At 49.9% G+C, this 15,861-nt stretch overlaps 1 protein-coding gene across 8 annotated transcripts; it reads left to right on the top strand.

Moving 5' to 3' along the window:
* Positions 1–229: 229 nt before the first annotated feature.
* Wnk4 (WNK lysine deficient protein kinase 4) lies at positions 230–15,375 on the top strand. 8 transcript variants are annotated; one of them, XM_040268750.2, is made up of 19 exons: positions 230–956; positions 2,347–2,519; positions 3,438–3,658; positions 3,935–4,092; positions 4,674–4,762; positions 4,840–5,056; positions 6,719–6,983; positions 7,219–7,340; positions 7,568–7,626; positions 7,725–7,842; positions 8,101–8,217; positions 12,293–12,430; positions 12,997–13,051; positions 13,148–13,728; positions 13,808–13,868; positions 13,956–14,364; positions 14,451–14,650; positions 14,797–14,894; positions 15,003–15,375. In XM_040268750.2, exons 1-19 carry the CDS (start codon positions 342–344, stop codon positions 15,003–15,005), a joined length of 3,699 nt encoding a protein of 1,232 aa, XP_040124684.2. In that variant the 5' UTR covers positions 230–341; the 3' UTR covers positions 15,006–15,375. The 8 variants fall into 8 exon arrangements, with proteins under 8 accessions (XP_040124684.2, XP_077897134.1, XP_077897133.1 ...); XM_078041008.1 differs by having other exon boundaries at positions 13,145–13,728; positions 14,451–14,539; positions 14,797–14,852; XM_078041007.1 differs by having other exon boundaries at positions 13,145–13,728; positions 14,451–14,539; positions 14,797–14,864.
* The last annotated feature ends 486 nt before the right edge of the window (positions 15,376–15,861 follow it).

The following is a 15,861-nucleotide window of genomic DNA, read 5'->3' as shown; positions in this document are numbered from 1 at the left end:
AGAACACTCTGCCGCCTTACACTCCACCCTTGCCAGGAATTGAGGTAGAAGGCTAGTGCTCAGAGACCGCACGCAGAGGGGGTGCACTGGCAGCTGCTGAGGCTAGGAGGGATGCACCGCGGCCTCTGAACCGCCGTGCGGATCACTGCTGGGAGTGGACCGCCCTGGGGGGTAAGGCCAGGGGCGGGCGCAAGGCGGGGCCGGGGGCGGGGCCGCGAGTAGGCAACCCGGGCTTGGGGCCCCTACAGTTCAGCCGGATAGCTGCGCACCCAGCTAGTCAGCCTGTCAAGCTGCCTCCTCCTCCGTCATCTGGCTTGGTCAGCGGCGCCCGGTCCTTCCCCATGCTGGCACCCCGGACCACGGACAACGCGGTCCCCATGTCCCAGACCGAGGCTGACCTAGCTCTGCTGCCCGCGCCGTCTCTCTCCACTACGGGGCCACCCCGCATCGGGCCCCCTCCTCGCAGAGCACGCCGCTTCTCTGGGAAGGCTGAGCCCCGGCCTCGCTCTTCCCGTGTCACCCGCCGCAGCTCAGTCGACTTGGGTCTGCTGAGCTCTTGGTGCCAGCCAGCGACACCCGTTCCGGAACCTCCTGACCCTCCTGACTTTGCTCCTCCGGGTCTCTCGAGTAGCCCACCACCTTGCTTCAAAGAGCTCCCCGAGGGCACGCGGACCGGAGCAGCCCCTGTGAAGACTGTGAATTCAGTGCATCCCGAGTTTACGGGATCTGCAGGAGGCTCACGGTCTGGGGAGCCGCCGAGAGTCTCAGATGCCGCAGCCCGGGAGCGACAGCGGGAGCAAGAAGAAAAGGAGGACACAGAGACCCAGGCTGTGGCAACATCCCCAGACGGCCGATACCTCAAGTTTGACATTGAGATTGGACGTGGCTCCTTCAAGACAGTGTATCGAGGGCTAGACACTGACACCACGGTGGAGGTGGCCTGGTGTGAGCTGCAGGTGCGGCTGGGTGCCCCCTCTGTGGCACCTCGGGATGGGACCTTTTGGAGGTATTAGGATGGGAGACTGGGCAGATGGAATCAAGGAAAGGATGTATTTTTCCTGCTGAATGCCCAGAAATCCCTGCCCTTACTGAGATATCTGGCTGACTGGCTGGACTCAGGAGAAACAGGAAGATAGTATATAGTAGCTCCCCAAGGGGCATGGACATTCTCATTTTAAAATCTCTCTGCAAATCCCTGACAGTTGGAAATTAGGATGGGAAATAGGATGGGGGAGCCAGTTCAGATCTGGGTGGGGACACCCTACCAATTTCCTTCCCTGAATACCCACAATCTTTCCCCATCGTTTCTCTGTAAGTCCTGAGACTTTCCGTTGTGACCCTGAGCCTTTTGCTCCCCCTTCTCCTCTGCTGAACAAAAGACTGGGATGCTAGAGATCAGGAGCTGGGTCAGGGTCTTCTCCTCTCCATCTCCAGAAGGATTTAGGGCAGTTTCCACAGAATGATTCTTTCCCAGGCTGCTTCTGGAGTAGTGGGGAAGGCCTGTGGACAGGAAGCTCCAGCCTTGGCCTGAGTTTCAGTCCTGCTTCTCATCCCTCTGCCTACCTGGGTTCTTTCTTACCAGACCCAAAGGCTCTAAGCTCTTGGACTTCAGGAAGATGTTGGTTGGCAGAACTTTCTTCCTATTGCTACTCTTCTGCATTTGCATGGGGAGAACCCAGTTGACTCTGGTCAGAAGCTTCAGATTCAGATTGGGGGACAGAGCCTGGGGGAAGGTTCCCTTCACTTTGGCCCTGGCACTGGGTTCACCTCTTGCGCCTGCCAGTGCCGCGCCCCAGGCTCTAGGCCAGGCCAACAGAGGAGGCCAAACCCGGTACGGGAGGGAGAGGAGAGGGGGGCGTGGCAGCCATGGTGGTGGTGGGGAAGGGCTCCTGGCGCCTGGTCTTAGAGTTTTTCGTTCTCTATACGTCCCTCTGCAACCTCCGCCTTCTGTCTGAATCTAGCAGTTCCCAGTATCTGGGGCCAAACCCTTGCCGGCCCCAATTCCCTGCCTGAGGTCCGCCTGCTGCCAGCCCCCGAGGCACCCCTCCCGCCCCACGACAGGCCAGGGCGGCCACAAAGGCGCTATTGAGCTCAGGGCTCCTGGACCGGGCTGCATAAAGGCGCTTGTGTCCAGCAGGGGGTCCAAGGGGCGGCCCCAGGCCTAGGATGGGTGTGTTCTTGGAGCAAACCTAAGGGACTGACAAGGAGTTTGGGTCTACAGTCCGTTGGGCTAACTATCCCATCATCCCCACCCCATCCATGGATTCCATCACCCTTTCCCCCTGCTCCACTCTAGGTGCCCCATCCTTCTCTGGGCCTAATGGGATCCCATTCGCCATTCCACAGACTCGGAAACTGTCTCGGGCTGAGCGGCAGCGCTTCTCCGAAGAGGTGGAGATGCTCAAGGGGCTGCAGCACCCCAACATCGTCCGCTTTTATGACTCCTGGAAGTCGGTGCTGAGGGGCCAGGTTTGCATCGTGCTGGTCACAGAACTCATGACCTCGGGCACACTCAAGACGTGAGCTCTGGCCGGGGTGGGAGGGAAAGGGTGGAACATCTCCTCACTGTCTCCCCACTGCTTCCTGAACTTTCCCAGGTTGCACAAATTTTTTACATCCAGGTCCAAAACCAGGCTCACCGTCTCCCATCCAACCTACCTATGTTCCTGCCTGGATGAATAGCAATGTCCACCCTGGACTTCAGTCAAAATCTTAGGTGTCTTTCCAGACATCTCTCTTCTCTGCTACACCCTCACCTTTATCAGTACAGTCTCCAAGTTCCTCTTCAGTATCTCCACACTGGGCTTTTCCCACCCCATCCTTCCCTGCAGCAGTATCCTAAAGGGCCTCACTTGGCTCTGCCCTCCCTCGGAGCTTTCCTAACTTCCTGCAACCTGGAGGATCTTTCCTAGGTTTCTCATGTCCCTGGGGGTAATGTCCATACTGGTTAACCCATTTCCAAAATTTTTAGGATTCAGCCTCCTCTGCTTTCGGCCAAAGATCCAGACTTCCAGAATTCTCAGGAACTCCTCCCACCCTCTCCTGTCACTTGCTTTGTCCCTTCCTTTGAGGGTAGTGTCCTCTCTGCCTGGAAAGTCTCCATCCCTTACCCTTTTCACACTTGAACTTCCTCTCCTGCAAGATACAAGTTTTTCCTCTGTGAAGCTTTCCCCCATGCTTGGGACAGTTAGTCATCCCTTCCCACAAACACTTTGGCTGTGGCCCTATCTATTTATCATCAGACCCATTTTGTAATCTCATGGCTATCTACCACACCCAACTTAAGTTTCTCCCAGGGACCTAGTGTGGAGCTAAGCTAGAAAAAGGCTGGTAGAAGGTGCAGAGGCAAGGGTGGGATGAAGGGGAACTTCTCAGTGGGAGCCCTTCCCCTGCTTACTTTTCCTGCACCACTGCCCTGGTTATGCACCCTTTCCCAGGTACCTGAGAAGGTTCCGCGAAATGAAACCAAGAGTCCTTCAGCGCTGGAGCCGCCAAATTCTCCGGGGACTTCATTTTCTACATTCCCGGGTCCCCCCTATACTGCACCGGGATCTCAAGTGTGACAACGTCTTCATCACAGGCCCTACAGGCTCCGTCAAAATCGGGGACCTGGGCCTGGCCACGCTCAAGCGCGCCTCCTTCGCCAAAAGCGTCATTGGTGCGTCCTTCCAGGCGGGTCCTTGCCATTAATATCTCCCCCACCTCAGAAGAGAAATGGGATCCTCCCTTCCCAGCAGAGCTTTAGAGATACACGAATTAGGAATTGGGGAGATCTATGGCATCCCTCCCACACACATTATAGGCAAGGGTTGGTCACTTGCATTTAAGAACTCCTGGGTTTGCCCCTGCACTTCCTAGCCCATGATATGCCCGTGTGGAGGGATGAGGTCAGAAGGAAGATTTGGCAGCCTGATCCTTGTTGTGGATCTTACAGGGACCCCGGAATTCATGGCCCCCGAGATGTACGAGGAAAAGTACGATGAGGCAGTGGATGTGTACGCGTTTGGCATGTGCATGCTGGAGATGGCTACCTCAGAGTATCCCTATTCAGAGTGCCAAAATGCTGCGCAAATCTACCGCAAGGTCACTTCGGTGAGAGAGGTGTGGCTAGGGGAGGAGGGATTCCAGATGCCCCTCTCATTTTCCTGCCCCAGCTAGCCGGTGATCAATGCCCTTTCCCTTCACAAAGAAAAAGATACCTTAGAGAACACTTAAGAATATTGGATGTACAATGCCTCCCCCAATCCCCGCAAGCTGATAATATTAATAATATATCTAGGGTTCCCAGAATTTTACAAAGGATTTCATATCCATTCTCTCATCCAGTCTTTCTAGCTGCTCCGCAAGTTGAGGGAGGCAAATGTTCTATCTTGCATGTTACAAATAAAACAGTCAGTCTTGTTCAAGGTCACACTGTTAATAATGGAGGAACTTTTAATTTTTTTTTTTTCCTGGTGCTAGAGATTGAACCCAGGGTCTAGTGCTTGCTTTGCTGAGCTACACCCCCAGCCCTAAGGACTAGGATTGGAATTAAAATCTTCTAGTAGTAGTCGCCAAGCTTTGGTGAATGCCTGCACTGCTGCCCGCACTAGAGCCGGGGTGTGTGTTGGGGGGTGTCTAGCAGAAAGCTGAGGTGTGGAGGACCGGAGACGTCAAGCAACCCCTTCTCCTAGGGTACAAAACCGAACAGCTTCTACAAAGTGAAGATGCCCGAGGTGAAGGAGATCATTGAAGGCTGCATTCGTACCGATAAGAATGAGAGGTGGGGTACCGGGAAGAGCTGGGTGGGGAAGAGGTGCAAACACTGTGGGGCTCAGCTCACCGCGGAACCACTCACAGGTTCACCATCCAGGATCTCCTGGCCCACGCCTTCTTCCGTGAGGAGCGCGGTGTGCACGTGGAGCTGGCGGAGGAGGACGACGGCGAGAAACCCGGGCTCAAGCTCTGGTTGCGTATGGAGGGCGCGCGACACGGGGGGCGCCCGCGGGACAACCAGGCCATTGAGTTCCTTTTCCAGTTGGGCCGGGACGCGGCAGAGGAGGTGGCACAGGAGATGGTGAGCGGAGGTCAGACTGTGCTGTGGCTGAGCGTGTAAAGGGCGGGTTGGCATTGACCAGAGGACCCTGAAGCGGAAGGAGGTGGTCTCTCCCCACTTTTGTGGCATCTCCTACAGGTGTCTCCCTGCCTCTCCTGTCCTAATGCACCTGCAAACACATTCAGTGTTTCTTTCCAGAAAAAGCCTGGATTCTCGAATTCCCCTGCTTTAGCTCCTGCAGATGTGTTTATCTTGGAATGCCGTTTACCTATTTTTCCTTTCCACCTTTCCCCTCCCCTATGCTTTTCTTCTTCTTCCCCCCCCCCCTCCTTTCTGTATACGCAGAACCCTCGGTTTCACTAAGGCTTCCCCTCTAGAATCAAAATTAAAAGCTTCTTTTCATGCCAGTGCATCCTTGAGTAGCCCTCAAGCTGTGGGTCTAGTTGTATGCATACATTCTGGTCTTTCTCCTCCATTAGATTATCAACTCCTTGAGGACAGAGACTGTCACCCCCCCCCCCCCGCGCCCCTATCCATGACAGTGTTTGGCATTGGCATGTGGTAGCCTACATTCCTATATGGTTTAAAGTACTTTAAAATGCATTTGATCATTGCTACCAATCCTACAGGAAGAGTAATTTTATCCTAACTTATTGATGAGGAAACGGAAGTTCAAAGAGGTTGAATATCTTGTCCAAGATGCCAAGTAAGTGGCAAATCTGGATTTAAACTCAGGTAGTTTAAATTTGCAGTCAGATCACCTGTATTTACTACCGCTACTCACCCAATAAATTTAACAGTTGAAATTAATGAGGAAAGAAGAGGGATGAATAGATGCTGGTGGAAGAGGGTGTGTGTGAATAAATGGAGGTTGAAGATGCCAGGGCAGAAACATGGGGAGAGATTTAGGAAGGCTTGAGTAGGGGAAAGGGAGAGAGGATGGGATCTTCAATAGAGAAATGGCAGTTGCTAAGGTGAGGATCATTGAAGGTGGGTGAAGAACCTGAGACAGTTTGAATGTAGCATAACAGCAGCTCTTCACAGCACAGCCCAATATGATCTGACATCAAACCCTACTTGAGTATGTACAAGGGATTCTTGACTTTGGCACTACTGACATTTTGTGTTGTTCTGTGCATTGTAGGATGTTGAAAGAATCCCTGGCTTCTACTTACTAAGTGAAGTAGCATCTACACTGTAGTTGTGATGATTAAAAATGTTTTGCAGCTGGGCATTGTGGCACATGCCTATAATCCCAATGATTGGATAGGTTAAGGCTGGGAGATCATAAGTTTGAGGCCAGCCTCAGCAATTTAGCAAGACCCGATCTCAAAATGAAAAGTAAAAAGGGCTGGGGGTGTGGCTCAGTGGCAAAGTGCCCCTGGGTTCAATCCTCAGTACAAAAAAAAAAAAAAAAGACTCTAGATTTTGTCAAGCTCTCCCCCTTTAAGAGCCACTGACTTACATGAACTGGTCACTCAATTTTTTTTCTCTAAAATGGGCTGATAAGACCTATCTCACAACGTTATTGGAAGGACTTAATGATGACAGTGTTAAGGAGTTGCCAATTAATGGATAGAGTGACTAATCAATAAATGGTTCTCTTCCTCCCTTATCCTCAAGATGTCCCGCTGGATCTTCGAGGGGGATCCCACACTGTCTTCCTCATTCTTCCAATTCCAGGTAGCCCTGGGGTTGGTTTGTGAAGCTGATTACCAGCCAGTGGCCCGTGCGGTACGTGAACGGGTTGCTGCCATCCAGCGAAAGCGTGAGAAGCTTCGAAAAGCTAGGGAGTTGGAAGCTCTCCCACCTGAGCCAGGACCTCTGCCAGCAACTGTTCCCATGGCTCCTGGTCCCTCAGTTGCCTTCCCCCTAGAACCTGAGGAGCCAGAGGCAGACCAGCACCAGTCTTTCCTCTTCCGCCATGCCAGCTACTCATCTACCACTTGTAAGTCATGTCTGATGGTGGACCTAGGTCAACTCTGGCTCTCTGCACCCCACCTACAAGTCCAACCCAGAAGCACTGTCACTCATCCTGCCTTCCACCCCAGCCATGAAGCTCCCTCTGGGAAAGAACTCTCCACAGCTCCCTCTTTACACTAGACCCCTGTGCTCAGACAGGGCCTCTTCTCTGCCACCACTTCCCTTTATTTTTTTGATTCCCTCCCTCCCTCCCTCACTAGCGGATTGTGAGACTGATGGCTACCTCAGCTCCTCTGGCTTCCTGGATGCCTCAGACCCTGCCCTTCAGCCCCCTGGGGGGGTGCCATCCAGCCCCGATGAGTCCCATCTCTGCCTACCCTCGGTGAGAAGGGATTACATGGGGGCTCCCAGCCATTCCAAGCCTATGACCTATCTCTCTCCTTGAAAGCCCAACTCCCTAACCTGTCCCCATGTCCTGGAAATTCACTACTTTTGTCCTTACCTTCCCCAATTCCCTATCCCTACTATCCTCCCAACATCCTTGCTGTGGTCTCTCTGGATCTCAATAGTTATCTTCCCCTGACCTCATGAACCCTTATCCTATTTCAGGCTTTTGCCTTGTCCATTCCACGTTCTGGCCCTGGCAGTGAGTTTTCTCCTGGGGACAGGTATGTTTTGGAATGAGTTGGGGTGCCAGGATGAGATATTTGGAACTCTGGGTTCCCATTGTCTACACAGACTCTTCCATCTCCCTTCCCTTTTCCAGCTATGCCTCAGATGCAGCATCAGGCCTCAGCGACATAGGAGAAGGGATGGGACAGATGAGGAGACCTCCAGGGAAGAATCTCCGGCGTAGACCCCGATCCCGGCTAAGGGTCACTAGTGTAAGAAAGAACATGGAGAATGACCTACAGGGCTAGGAGGGCAGTTTCCGTGGATGGGGAAGGTCAGCCAAGAAAGCAGAATAATGTAAATGACTAGCCATGAAGCAACTAGTCTAGTTTCTAATACTAGACTTTGGGGGTAGAGTCTACTTCTCTCCAAGTCCAGTCTGGCACTGTCACTTGGCTGGAGTAGAGTAGGAACACATGATGAAGACAGAGGCACTGACCACATCCCCTCTCCTGACTTTGACTCTGAAGGTCTCAGACCAGAATGACAGAGTGGTCGAGTGCCAGCTACAGACTCACAACAGCAAGATGGTGACTTTCCGATTTGATCTGGATGGGGACAGCCCAGAAGAAATTGCAGCTGCCATGGTGAGGGGGGTGAGACAGATAAGGACAGAGTGTATGCATCTGGGAAAAAAAGAGTCTCCCTCCTGATGTGTATTGGTGCTGAAACGCCTGATCCCACAGCAAGGGGAATGAATATAAAACCCTGCTTAGCATTGAGCACAGTGACTCTGAAGACATCTCAGCATTTGTTTTGGGGAAGATTTCTGTTTATCTGGTCAGGATTGGCTCCTCAGCTGGAGCTATTTGGGACTGGCTGTACACAAGTGCTGCATGTAAACTGCATGCTAGATGTGATACTGTGGCTGTAAGAAAAGCATGGATGGGCAGCAGTGGAACAAGTGGGGCTTACCCAAAGTCTTGAAAGATAAATAAGAAAGGAAAGGAGGGTATGCCTAGCTGGAGGTGCAGCATAAGCAAAGGCATTCCAAGTAGGGAGTCACTTGGAGTATGGGGCTGTGAGGACATCATGAGGCAACTACTGTCACTGGAAGTAAATGCTATAAGAAAATTGTGGGATGTAGAGGTGGGTTTGGAGTGGGCACAGATTATAGATTGTCATAAGAGTTAGGCAGGGTGTAATACAATAAGAGAAGGTTTTGAAGAATGAAGACTATTCTGCCATAGAATATGGGAGGGGACTACAGGTAGAGAATCCAGCTAGAAGGTAAACAAACACAAGAAGCCAGATGTGGCTGGGTGTGGTGGTACATGCCTATAATCCTAGTGACTCAGGAGGCTGAGGCAAGAGGATTGCAATTTTCAGGTCAGCCTCAGCAATTTAGTGAGTCCTTGTCTCAAAAAATAAAAAGGGTCGGGATCATGGCTCAGTAATAGAAAGCTCCTGGGTTCAACCCCCAGTGCAAAAGAAAAGAAAAGAAAATCTAGATGTGGATGAAGGAGAAGATGGATTATAGAGATGGGAAAAGAAGGGGTAAATCTGAGATTGTTTCAGGAAATTAGTAACCTGTTGATATAGTACAGTGAAGGTAATAGATGTCCAATAAATATTTGCTGAGTTGATATGATAGAGAGTTAGGGAGGGGTGATGTCAAGGGCGACTTGTAGCTTGGCAGAACTAAGAGGAGCAGGCCACCGAGAGAGAGAGAGAGAGAGAGAGAGAGAGAGAGAGAGAGAGAGAGAGAGAGGGGAGAGAGAGAGAGAGAGAGAGAGAGAGAGAGAGAGAGAGAGAGAGAGAGAGAGAGAGAGAGAGAGAGAGAGAGAGAGAGAGAGAGAGAGAGAGAGAGTGAGTGTTAAAAGCAGGCTTTTAAGGGGCTATATTGAGCTTGAGTGATAGCCAAGACAAGATCCTCCATAGCAACAGGATATGGGTTGGACTGGCCCTCGCAGTGAGTTTTCTCCTGGGGACAGGTATGCTTTGGAATGAGAGGTGGGTTTAGAAGTCATCAGTACAGAGTTGAGATTGAAGAAAGATGGGCCTGCAAAGTCAGAGACATATAGGACTTGAGTGCATCTCAGTGGATACCACCTGTTCTAGAAGGGGGAAACTAAGTTATTAAAGGGCATGGAGATAGAGCCAAAGAGGTAGGAAGATGTTAGTAAAATCTGAGTGAGGAGAGTTTCTAGTGACATAGGGTGAAGGCTGAGGCAAGACCACACTAGCTTTTTTTTAGGAGAAGGTCTTTGTGGGAGACTATTTTCAATAGAATAGAGTAGGTAGACACAAGCTTCTGGGATGTTGCAGTGAAGGCATTAAGAGAAATGTCAGGCTCCAGAAACTATAAATCATCTTCATCATGTCATTCACCTGTGTCTAGGAAAAAGAAAAATGTCACCCTGTACACAAGTCTGTCTTCTTCCATCAGGCCACTTACCCCTTCTAGAGTCTTTCCTCCAGCCATTACTGATTTCTTTTTCTTTTTCTGTACTACCAGGGTAAATCCAGGGACTCTGTACTACTGAGCTATACCCCCAGCCCTTTTTTGAAATTTTGAGACAGGGTCTTGCTAAGTTGCCCAGGCTGGCCTCAAACTTGCATTCTTTTTGCCTCAGTCTTTTGAGTAACTGGGATTACAGGCATGTACCACTATGCACAGCAAACCACACTGGTTTTTGAGTGGTCCTCTAAAGAGGCTGGGTGCCTTCCTGCCTCTGCTCCATCTGCTCAGGTACCTGTCACTGTTAACAGCCTTCTCTTCTAGGCTCTCATGCCCACTCAGACCACATACAACTAAAGTGACCTTGCCCCTGAACTCAAGATCAATTCCCCTCTACTTTCTTCTTACCAATTCTCCTGAGACTTGGATCTGATCTTGTTGCTTTTCACTCCAAAATCTTTAGTGGCTGCTTTGGTTGTAGAGTAAGGTCCAAATGACAAAGCATGGCCTTTAACATCTACAGCTTGCTCAGTTATGCTTGAGTCCTCACTATCTGAAGAATGTGCCATGCTTATGCCTCAAAGCTGTTTTACTGTTCTCTCTGCCTAAACTGCGGAACAGATGAAAGGGGAGCTTTTCCCCCTGCTCCCTCTAAGCTCCCACCCTGGGCACTGGGGGATTGAACCCAGGGGTGTTCTACCACTGAGACACACCCTAGTCTTTTTATTTTTTATTTTGAGACAAGGACTCACCAAGTTGCCTAGACTAGCCTCAAATTTGCAATTTTTCTGCCTCAGCCTCCTGAGTTGCTGGTATTACACGTGTGTGCCTCCATGCCTGGCAAAGGGTGGGCTTTTGTGTAAATACTTCAGTGTAAATTTCAGCTCTGTTGAAATTTGGTGAACTTGGGCAAGTTTTTTTTCTCTTTCTTTCCCTCTCCCTCTCTGTCTCTCTCTAACCCAGGACCTCGTGCATGCTAGGCAAGTGCTCTACCACTGAGTTAACATCACCAGTCCCTTGGGCAAGTTTCTTTACCTCTCTGAATCTCATTTGCTTATCAGGTGGTAATATTCATTTTGCAAAGATGTTCTGATATGATATGATATAATGCACGAGAAGTGGCCACTTATGGTAGGTGCTCAAAAAATAGTTGCTTTTCTTACTCCAACAAAGTAAAGTTCAGCTCCAAAGACTTACTCCGAAAAGTTGTCCCAGGTTCTCCCATTCCCAGGGTTGTGTGACCTGTTCCCTCATGGGAATAACATTTGGGGGAGGGTGATAAATAACAGACTTTTGGCATTTTTTAAAAAAAATATTTTTTAGTTGTCAGTAGACTTTATTTATTTATATATGGTGCTGAGAATTGAACCCAGTGCCTCACACATGCTAGACAAGGGCTCTCCCACTGAGCTCCAGCCCCAGCCCTAGCATCTTTTTATTGTGGTAAAAAAAAAATACAACATAAAATTTACAATTTTAACCATTTTTAAGTGTACAGTTCAGTAATGTTTGGTATGTTCACTTTGTTGTGGAACATCCATGAAACAGCTCTCCTTAGCTGCAGGGTAGTGTTTCTATCTGTCCTTATCTAAGAAAAGACTCATAAGCAGCTTACCTATGAGCACCTTACCAATGAGGCTAACTTGCAGTAGCCTTTGTGTTTGTTTGTCCCCTCCACTAGATTTTGGGCTCACGATTAGGACCTTGCTTCATGTTTCCATGTATTACATTGTACCTAGTACAATGCATGTCATGTAGTAGGTACTAAATATGTGTGGAGTTGAATGTGATATTTACCATTTATTGCCTTATTTCCTACTTCACTTTGTCATATGTGTGTATGTGAGCCTGTGTGATATAGTTTATAAATCCTAAGAGGGCAGGAGTTATGTCCAAAAGCATGCCAGGCAACAGAATAAAGAACTCAGATTCTAGTTAGTAGACCTGGGTTCAAATCTTGTGACAGCCTGAATTCAACCTGTTTGAGCACTGGTTATCTTTACTCTAAACTGAGGATGTTAATACCGACCTCAGAAAGTTATTGGTGTTAAATGTGATAATATATGTAAGGCATCTTGTATATACAGTACATGCATCCTTTGAGTGTTAGTCTGTCACATAATAGATATTGGTAAATACTTGTTTTAGGTTGGTGGTTGGCAGAAATGGCACTGTGAATGGTTGGTTTTTAAAGAGCAAGAGCAAGGGCCAGGGATGAGTGAGATAATGAGTATCCTTCCTATCCTATTAACCCTTGTTAGGTGTATAATGAGTTCATTTTGCCTTCGGAGAGAGATGGATTCCTGAGTCGGATTCGGGAGATTATCCAGCGAGTAGAGACCCTGTTGAAGAGAGATAATGGTCCCTCCGAGTCTGCTGAAGATGCACTAAGCCCCCAGGTCAGGCCCTTCTGGACATTTCCAGGAAGAATGGATTTTCTGCCAGAGTTCACTACTCTTTCCTCCACAGTCCCCTTGGATTAACTCCTCTTTACCTCTGGGACCTTGAACAGTGGCTCTTACCCCATTTGAAAATATGATGAAAGCCATAGACTCTTGTTAAAAAAAAAAAGTGTTGAATGCATACTTTTCTTTTAGCTCATTATTTTGAAATAATTTCAGACTTTCAAAGTTGCAAGAATTATTCAGAGAATTTGCAATTTGCCAATTTTTTGTTTCATGACATCAGCATTATCATTCTTTCCTCCTCTCTCCCCTCCCTGTTTGTATGTATGTATATGCACATATAAATATACATAATTTTCTTCTGAGCCACCTGAAAGTAAGTTGCAGACCTCATGCCCCTTTACACCTAAATATTTCAGCACATACTTTTGAATCCCTTGAAACTCATGTCTGGACTCTAGAGGCTCATGGATCCTTGCTTAAAAATCCCAGTCTGAAACCTTCCATCTAAGACTCAGCTTTCCCCACTGTGACTGTGCCACACCTTTTTTTCCCCTTAGGAGGAGCCACCACCACTGCCTGCCCTCTCAGGCCCCTTCCCAGACCCATCCACTGGTATGTACTGTGTATCCCACTCTTAGGATTGCTTCTGGGAAGGACCTAGGGCATGGGGGATTGGAATCGCAACACTTACTTCTCCCCACCCAGCAGAGCCCCAGTACAGCACCTTCCCAGAACAGAGAAGCTGGGCAACCTTCTCCACTTCTCCTGGAACACCCTTGTCTCCTGGAAACCCATTTTCCCCTGGAACCCCCATCCTTCCAAGTCCCATTTTCCCCATCATTTCTCCCCCGTGTCATCCTAGCCCTTTCCCACTCTCCGAGGTCTCCTCAAATCCCGTTCTCCACTCCCCCAGCTCTCCACTTCCATTCTCCTCCAATGCATCCCAGTTTCCAATTCCATCCTCTCCATTTCCTCTGAGTTCTCTCTCCACCAGTTCTCCACCCCCATTCTCTCCTAGTTGTTCCCAGCTCACTCTTAATCCTCCTTCTTTTCCTCTCTGCCCCTCCCCTTCTCCCCTCCCCTCCACTACAGCAGCCCCTCTCCTCTCTCTGGCTAGTGCCTTCTCTCTGGCTGTGATGACTGTGGCCCAGTCCCTGCTGTCCCCCTCTCCGGGGCTCCTTTCCCAGTCTCCTCCAGCCTCTCCTGATCCACTGCCTAGCCTGTCCACTGCCCTTGTTCCTTGTGACCAGGAGAGCCTTTCACCTCAAGCAGCTGAGATGGAGAGTGAGGTAAGTAGGAAATCAAGAGGGATGATTAGGGGGTCTCCATTCTGGATCATTTCCCTCCTCATGAACCCACACTTTGTAGGCCTCCCCAAATCCTGCTTGGCCACTCCTGGGTGAAGCCAGACTGGCACCCATCTCTGAAGGTGAGGCTTCTGCCTGCCCATTATTCCCAATCTGCTTTATATCCTACCAGATTTCTCTGTCTTCATTCTCTCCTTGTCTTCCTGCAGAGGGAAAACCACAGCTTGTTGGGCGTTTCCATGTGACTTCATCTAAGGAACCAACGGAACCTCTTTCCTTGCAACCAACATCCCCAACTCTCTCCAGTTCTGTAAAGCTTCCAACTCCTCAGCTGACCTCAGAGAGTTCAGACACAGAGGATGGTGCTGGAAGTGGGCCAGAGACCAGGGAGGCTCTGGCGGAGAGTGACAGGGCAACTGAGGGTCTGGGGGATGGAGTTGAGGAGGAAGGGGATGATGGGAAGGAACCCCGAGTTGGGGGCAGCCCCCCACCCCTGATCCATCCCAGCCCAGTGTGGATGAACTACTCCTACAGCAGCCTGTGTCTAAGCAGTGAGGAGTCAGAAAGCAGTGGGGAAGATGAGGAATTCTGGGCGGAGCTGCAGAATCTTCGGCAGAAGTGAGTCTGGGGAGAATGGTGGAGCAACAGGTGAACTTGGAGGAACAACATGGGAGAGCTCTCTCATGCCCTTGGTACATCCTCAGGCACTTGTCAGAGGTGGAAACATTACAGACACTACAGAAAAAGGAAATTGAGGACTTGTACAGCCGACTTGGGAAGCAGCCCCCACCTGGTATTGTGGCCCCGGCAGCTATGCTGTCCAGTCGCCAGCGTCGCCTCTCCAAGGGCAGTTTCCCTACCTCGCGCCGCAACAGTCTGCAGCGCTCAGAGCCCCCAGGCCCTGGTGAGACTGCAGCTGCACAGTTTCCATCTTTCCCAAAACCCCTTCCTTATCAATTCAGTTTTCTTGTAGGCCCTAGGGGACTAGCCTCCCTCTTCTCACTGGCCCTTCCCTCACTTAGTGCTCTCTGTCCCCCATCCTGCTCCCAGGCATCATGAGAAGGAACTCCCTGAGCGGCAGCAGCACCGGCTCCCAGGAGCAGCGGGCAAGCAAAGGGGTGACATTCGCCGGGGATGTTAGCAGGATGGTGAGGGTGGGCCCAAGGGAGGGAGAGCCCAGGGAATGGTAACTGGCAGCACTTTTGCCTTCTTCTCACCTTAAAGTTTTCTTCAGTGCTTTTTTTTTTTCCTTCCAGTGAATTCAGAACAGAAGCCATTTGTCTCCCCCCACACCATGGCCCAACATGGTGCTTGTGCTCTCTGAACCTGATGCTTTTCTGACCAACTCAACTCGGCAAGAAAGACTTCAGTACTGAGGGGCAAACAGCCAGGGTTGCATGGAGAATGCAGTTGTTATTTATGAGTCAAACATGGCAACTGTTTGCTTTGTGGAGGTGTCAGTTCTACAGCTACCATCTTCATTTCCAACCCCTCCCCAGCCAAAGGCCAACCACTAAGCAATCCCACACAAGCTCGGATGCTTCTAGAGGGCTCACTCCCAGATGGAAGAGTGTAGGTGGTGTGCTCACATCAGAATTAGTGGCAGCCAATAAAAAATGCTGGAAATAAGGACTGAATCTCTGTTATGTTTTAGAACTGGGGGCAAAGTCTTGTGCACTGAGTCAGGGGAGGATTTAAAGGGACTCTCTTTCACAATAGGAGGCAGAGTGGAAGCTGCCGAGCAGGCTTCCTGCCACAGAGGTCATGAGGAAATTACAAGGTCAGTGATCCACTAGACCAAGCTAACATCCCCTTCAGATCCCACCCTAAGCCTGTAAAGGGCAGTACCAGTGAAAATTAAAAGACAAGGCTTGTTTTTTTTTGTCTCACATCCTTCATCCATTTACCTAAGGATAAGAAAAGGCAGTAAAGTTTGAGTAAGTTTGTTCTTGAGGGTAGAGGGCAGAAAAGTGACCTTCCTTCCCCTAAGACCTGGTTCAGTCTCAAACAGCCCAATGATCTCTCCCTTAAATCAGGCGGAAAGATCTCAGGAAAAAGTGATTCTAGTTAAACATTTACAGCTCCCTGAGGCAATGCCACTGTGGTAACTGCTGC

This window comes from Ictidomys tridecemlineatus, chromosome 3 (genome assembly GCF_052094955.1).
Source record: "Ictidomys tridecemlineatus isolate mIctTri1 chromosome 3, mIctTri1.hap1, whole genome shotgun sequence".
Lineage (NCBI taxonomy): Eukaryota > Metazoa > Chordata > Mammalia > Rodentia > Sciuridae > Ictidomys > Ictidomys tridecemlineatus.
This window is presented reverse-complemented; position numbering and strand designations above follow the sequence as displayed.

Coding starts and splice junctions, on each gene's coding strand:
- Wnk4 (XM_005321895.4), top strand. CDS start 342: ATGCTGGCACCCCGGACCACGGACAACGCGGTCCCCATGTCCCAGACC. Junction 4,763..4,839: donor CGTACCGATAAGAATGAGAG/GTGGGGTACCGG, acceptor AACCACTCACAG/GTTCACCATCCAGGATCTCC. Junction 14,651..14,796: donor CTCAGAGCCCCCAGGCCCTG/GTGAGACTGCAG, acceptor TCCTGCTCCCAG/GCATCATGAGAAGGAACTCC.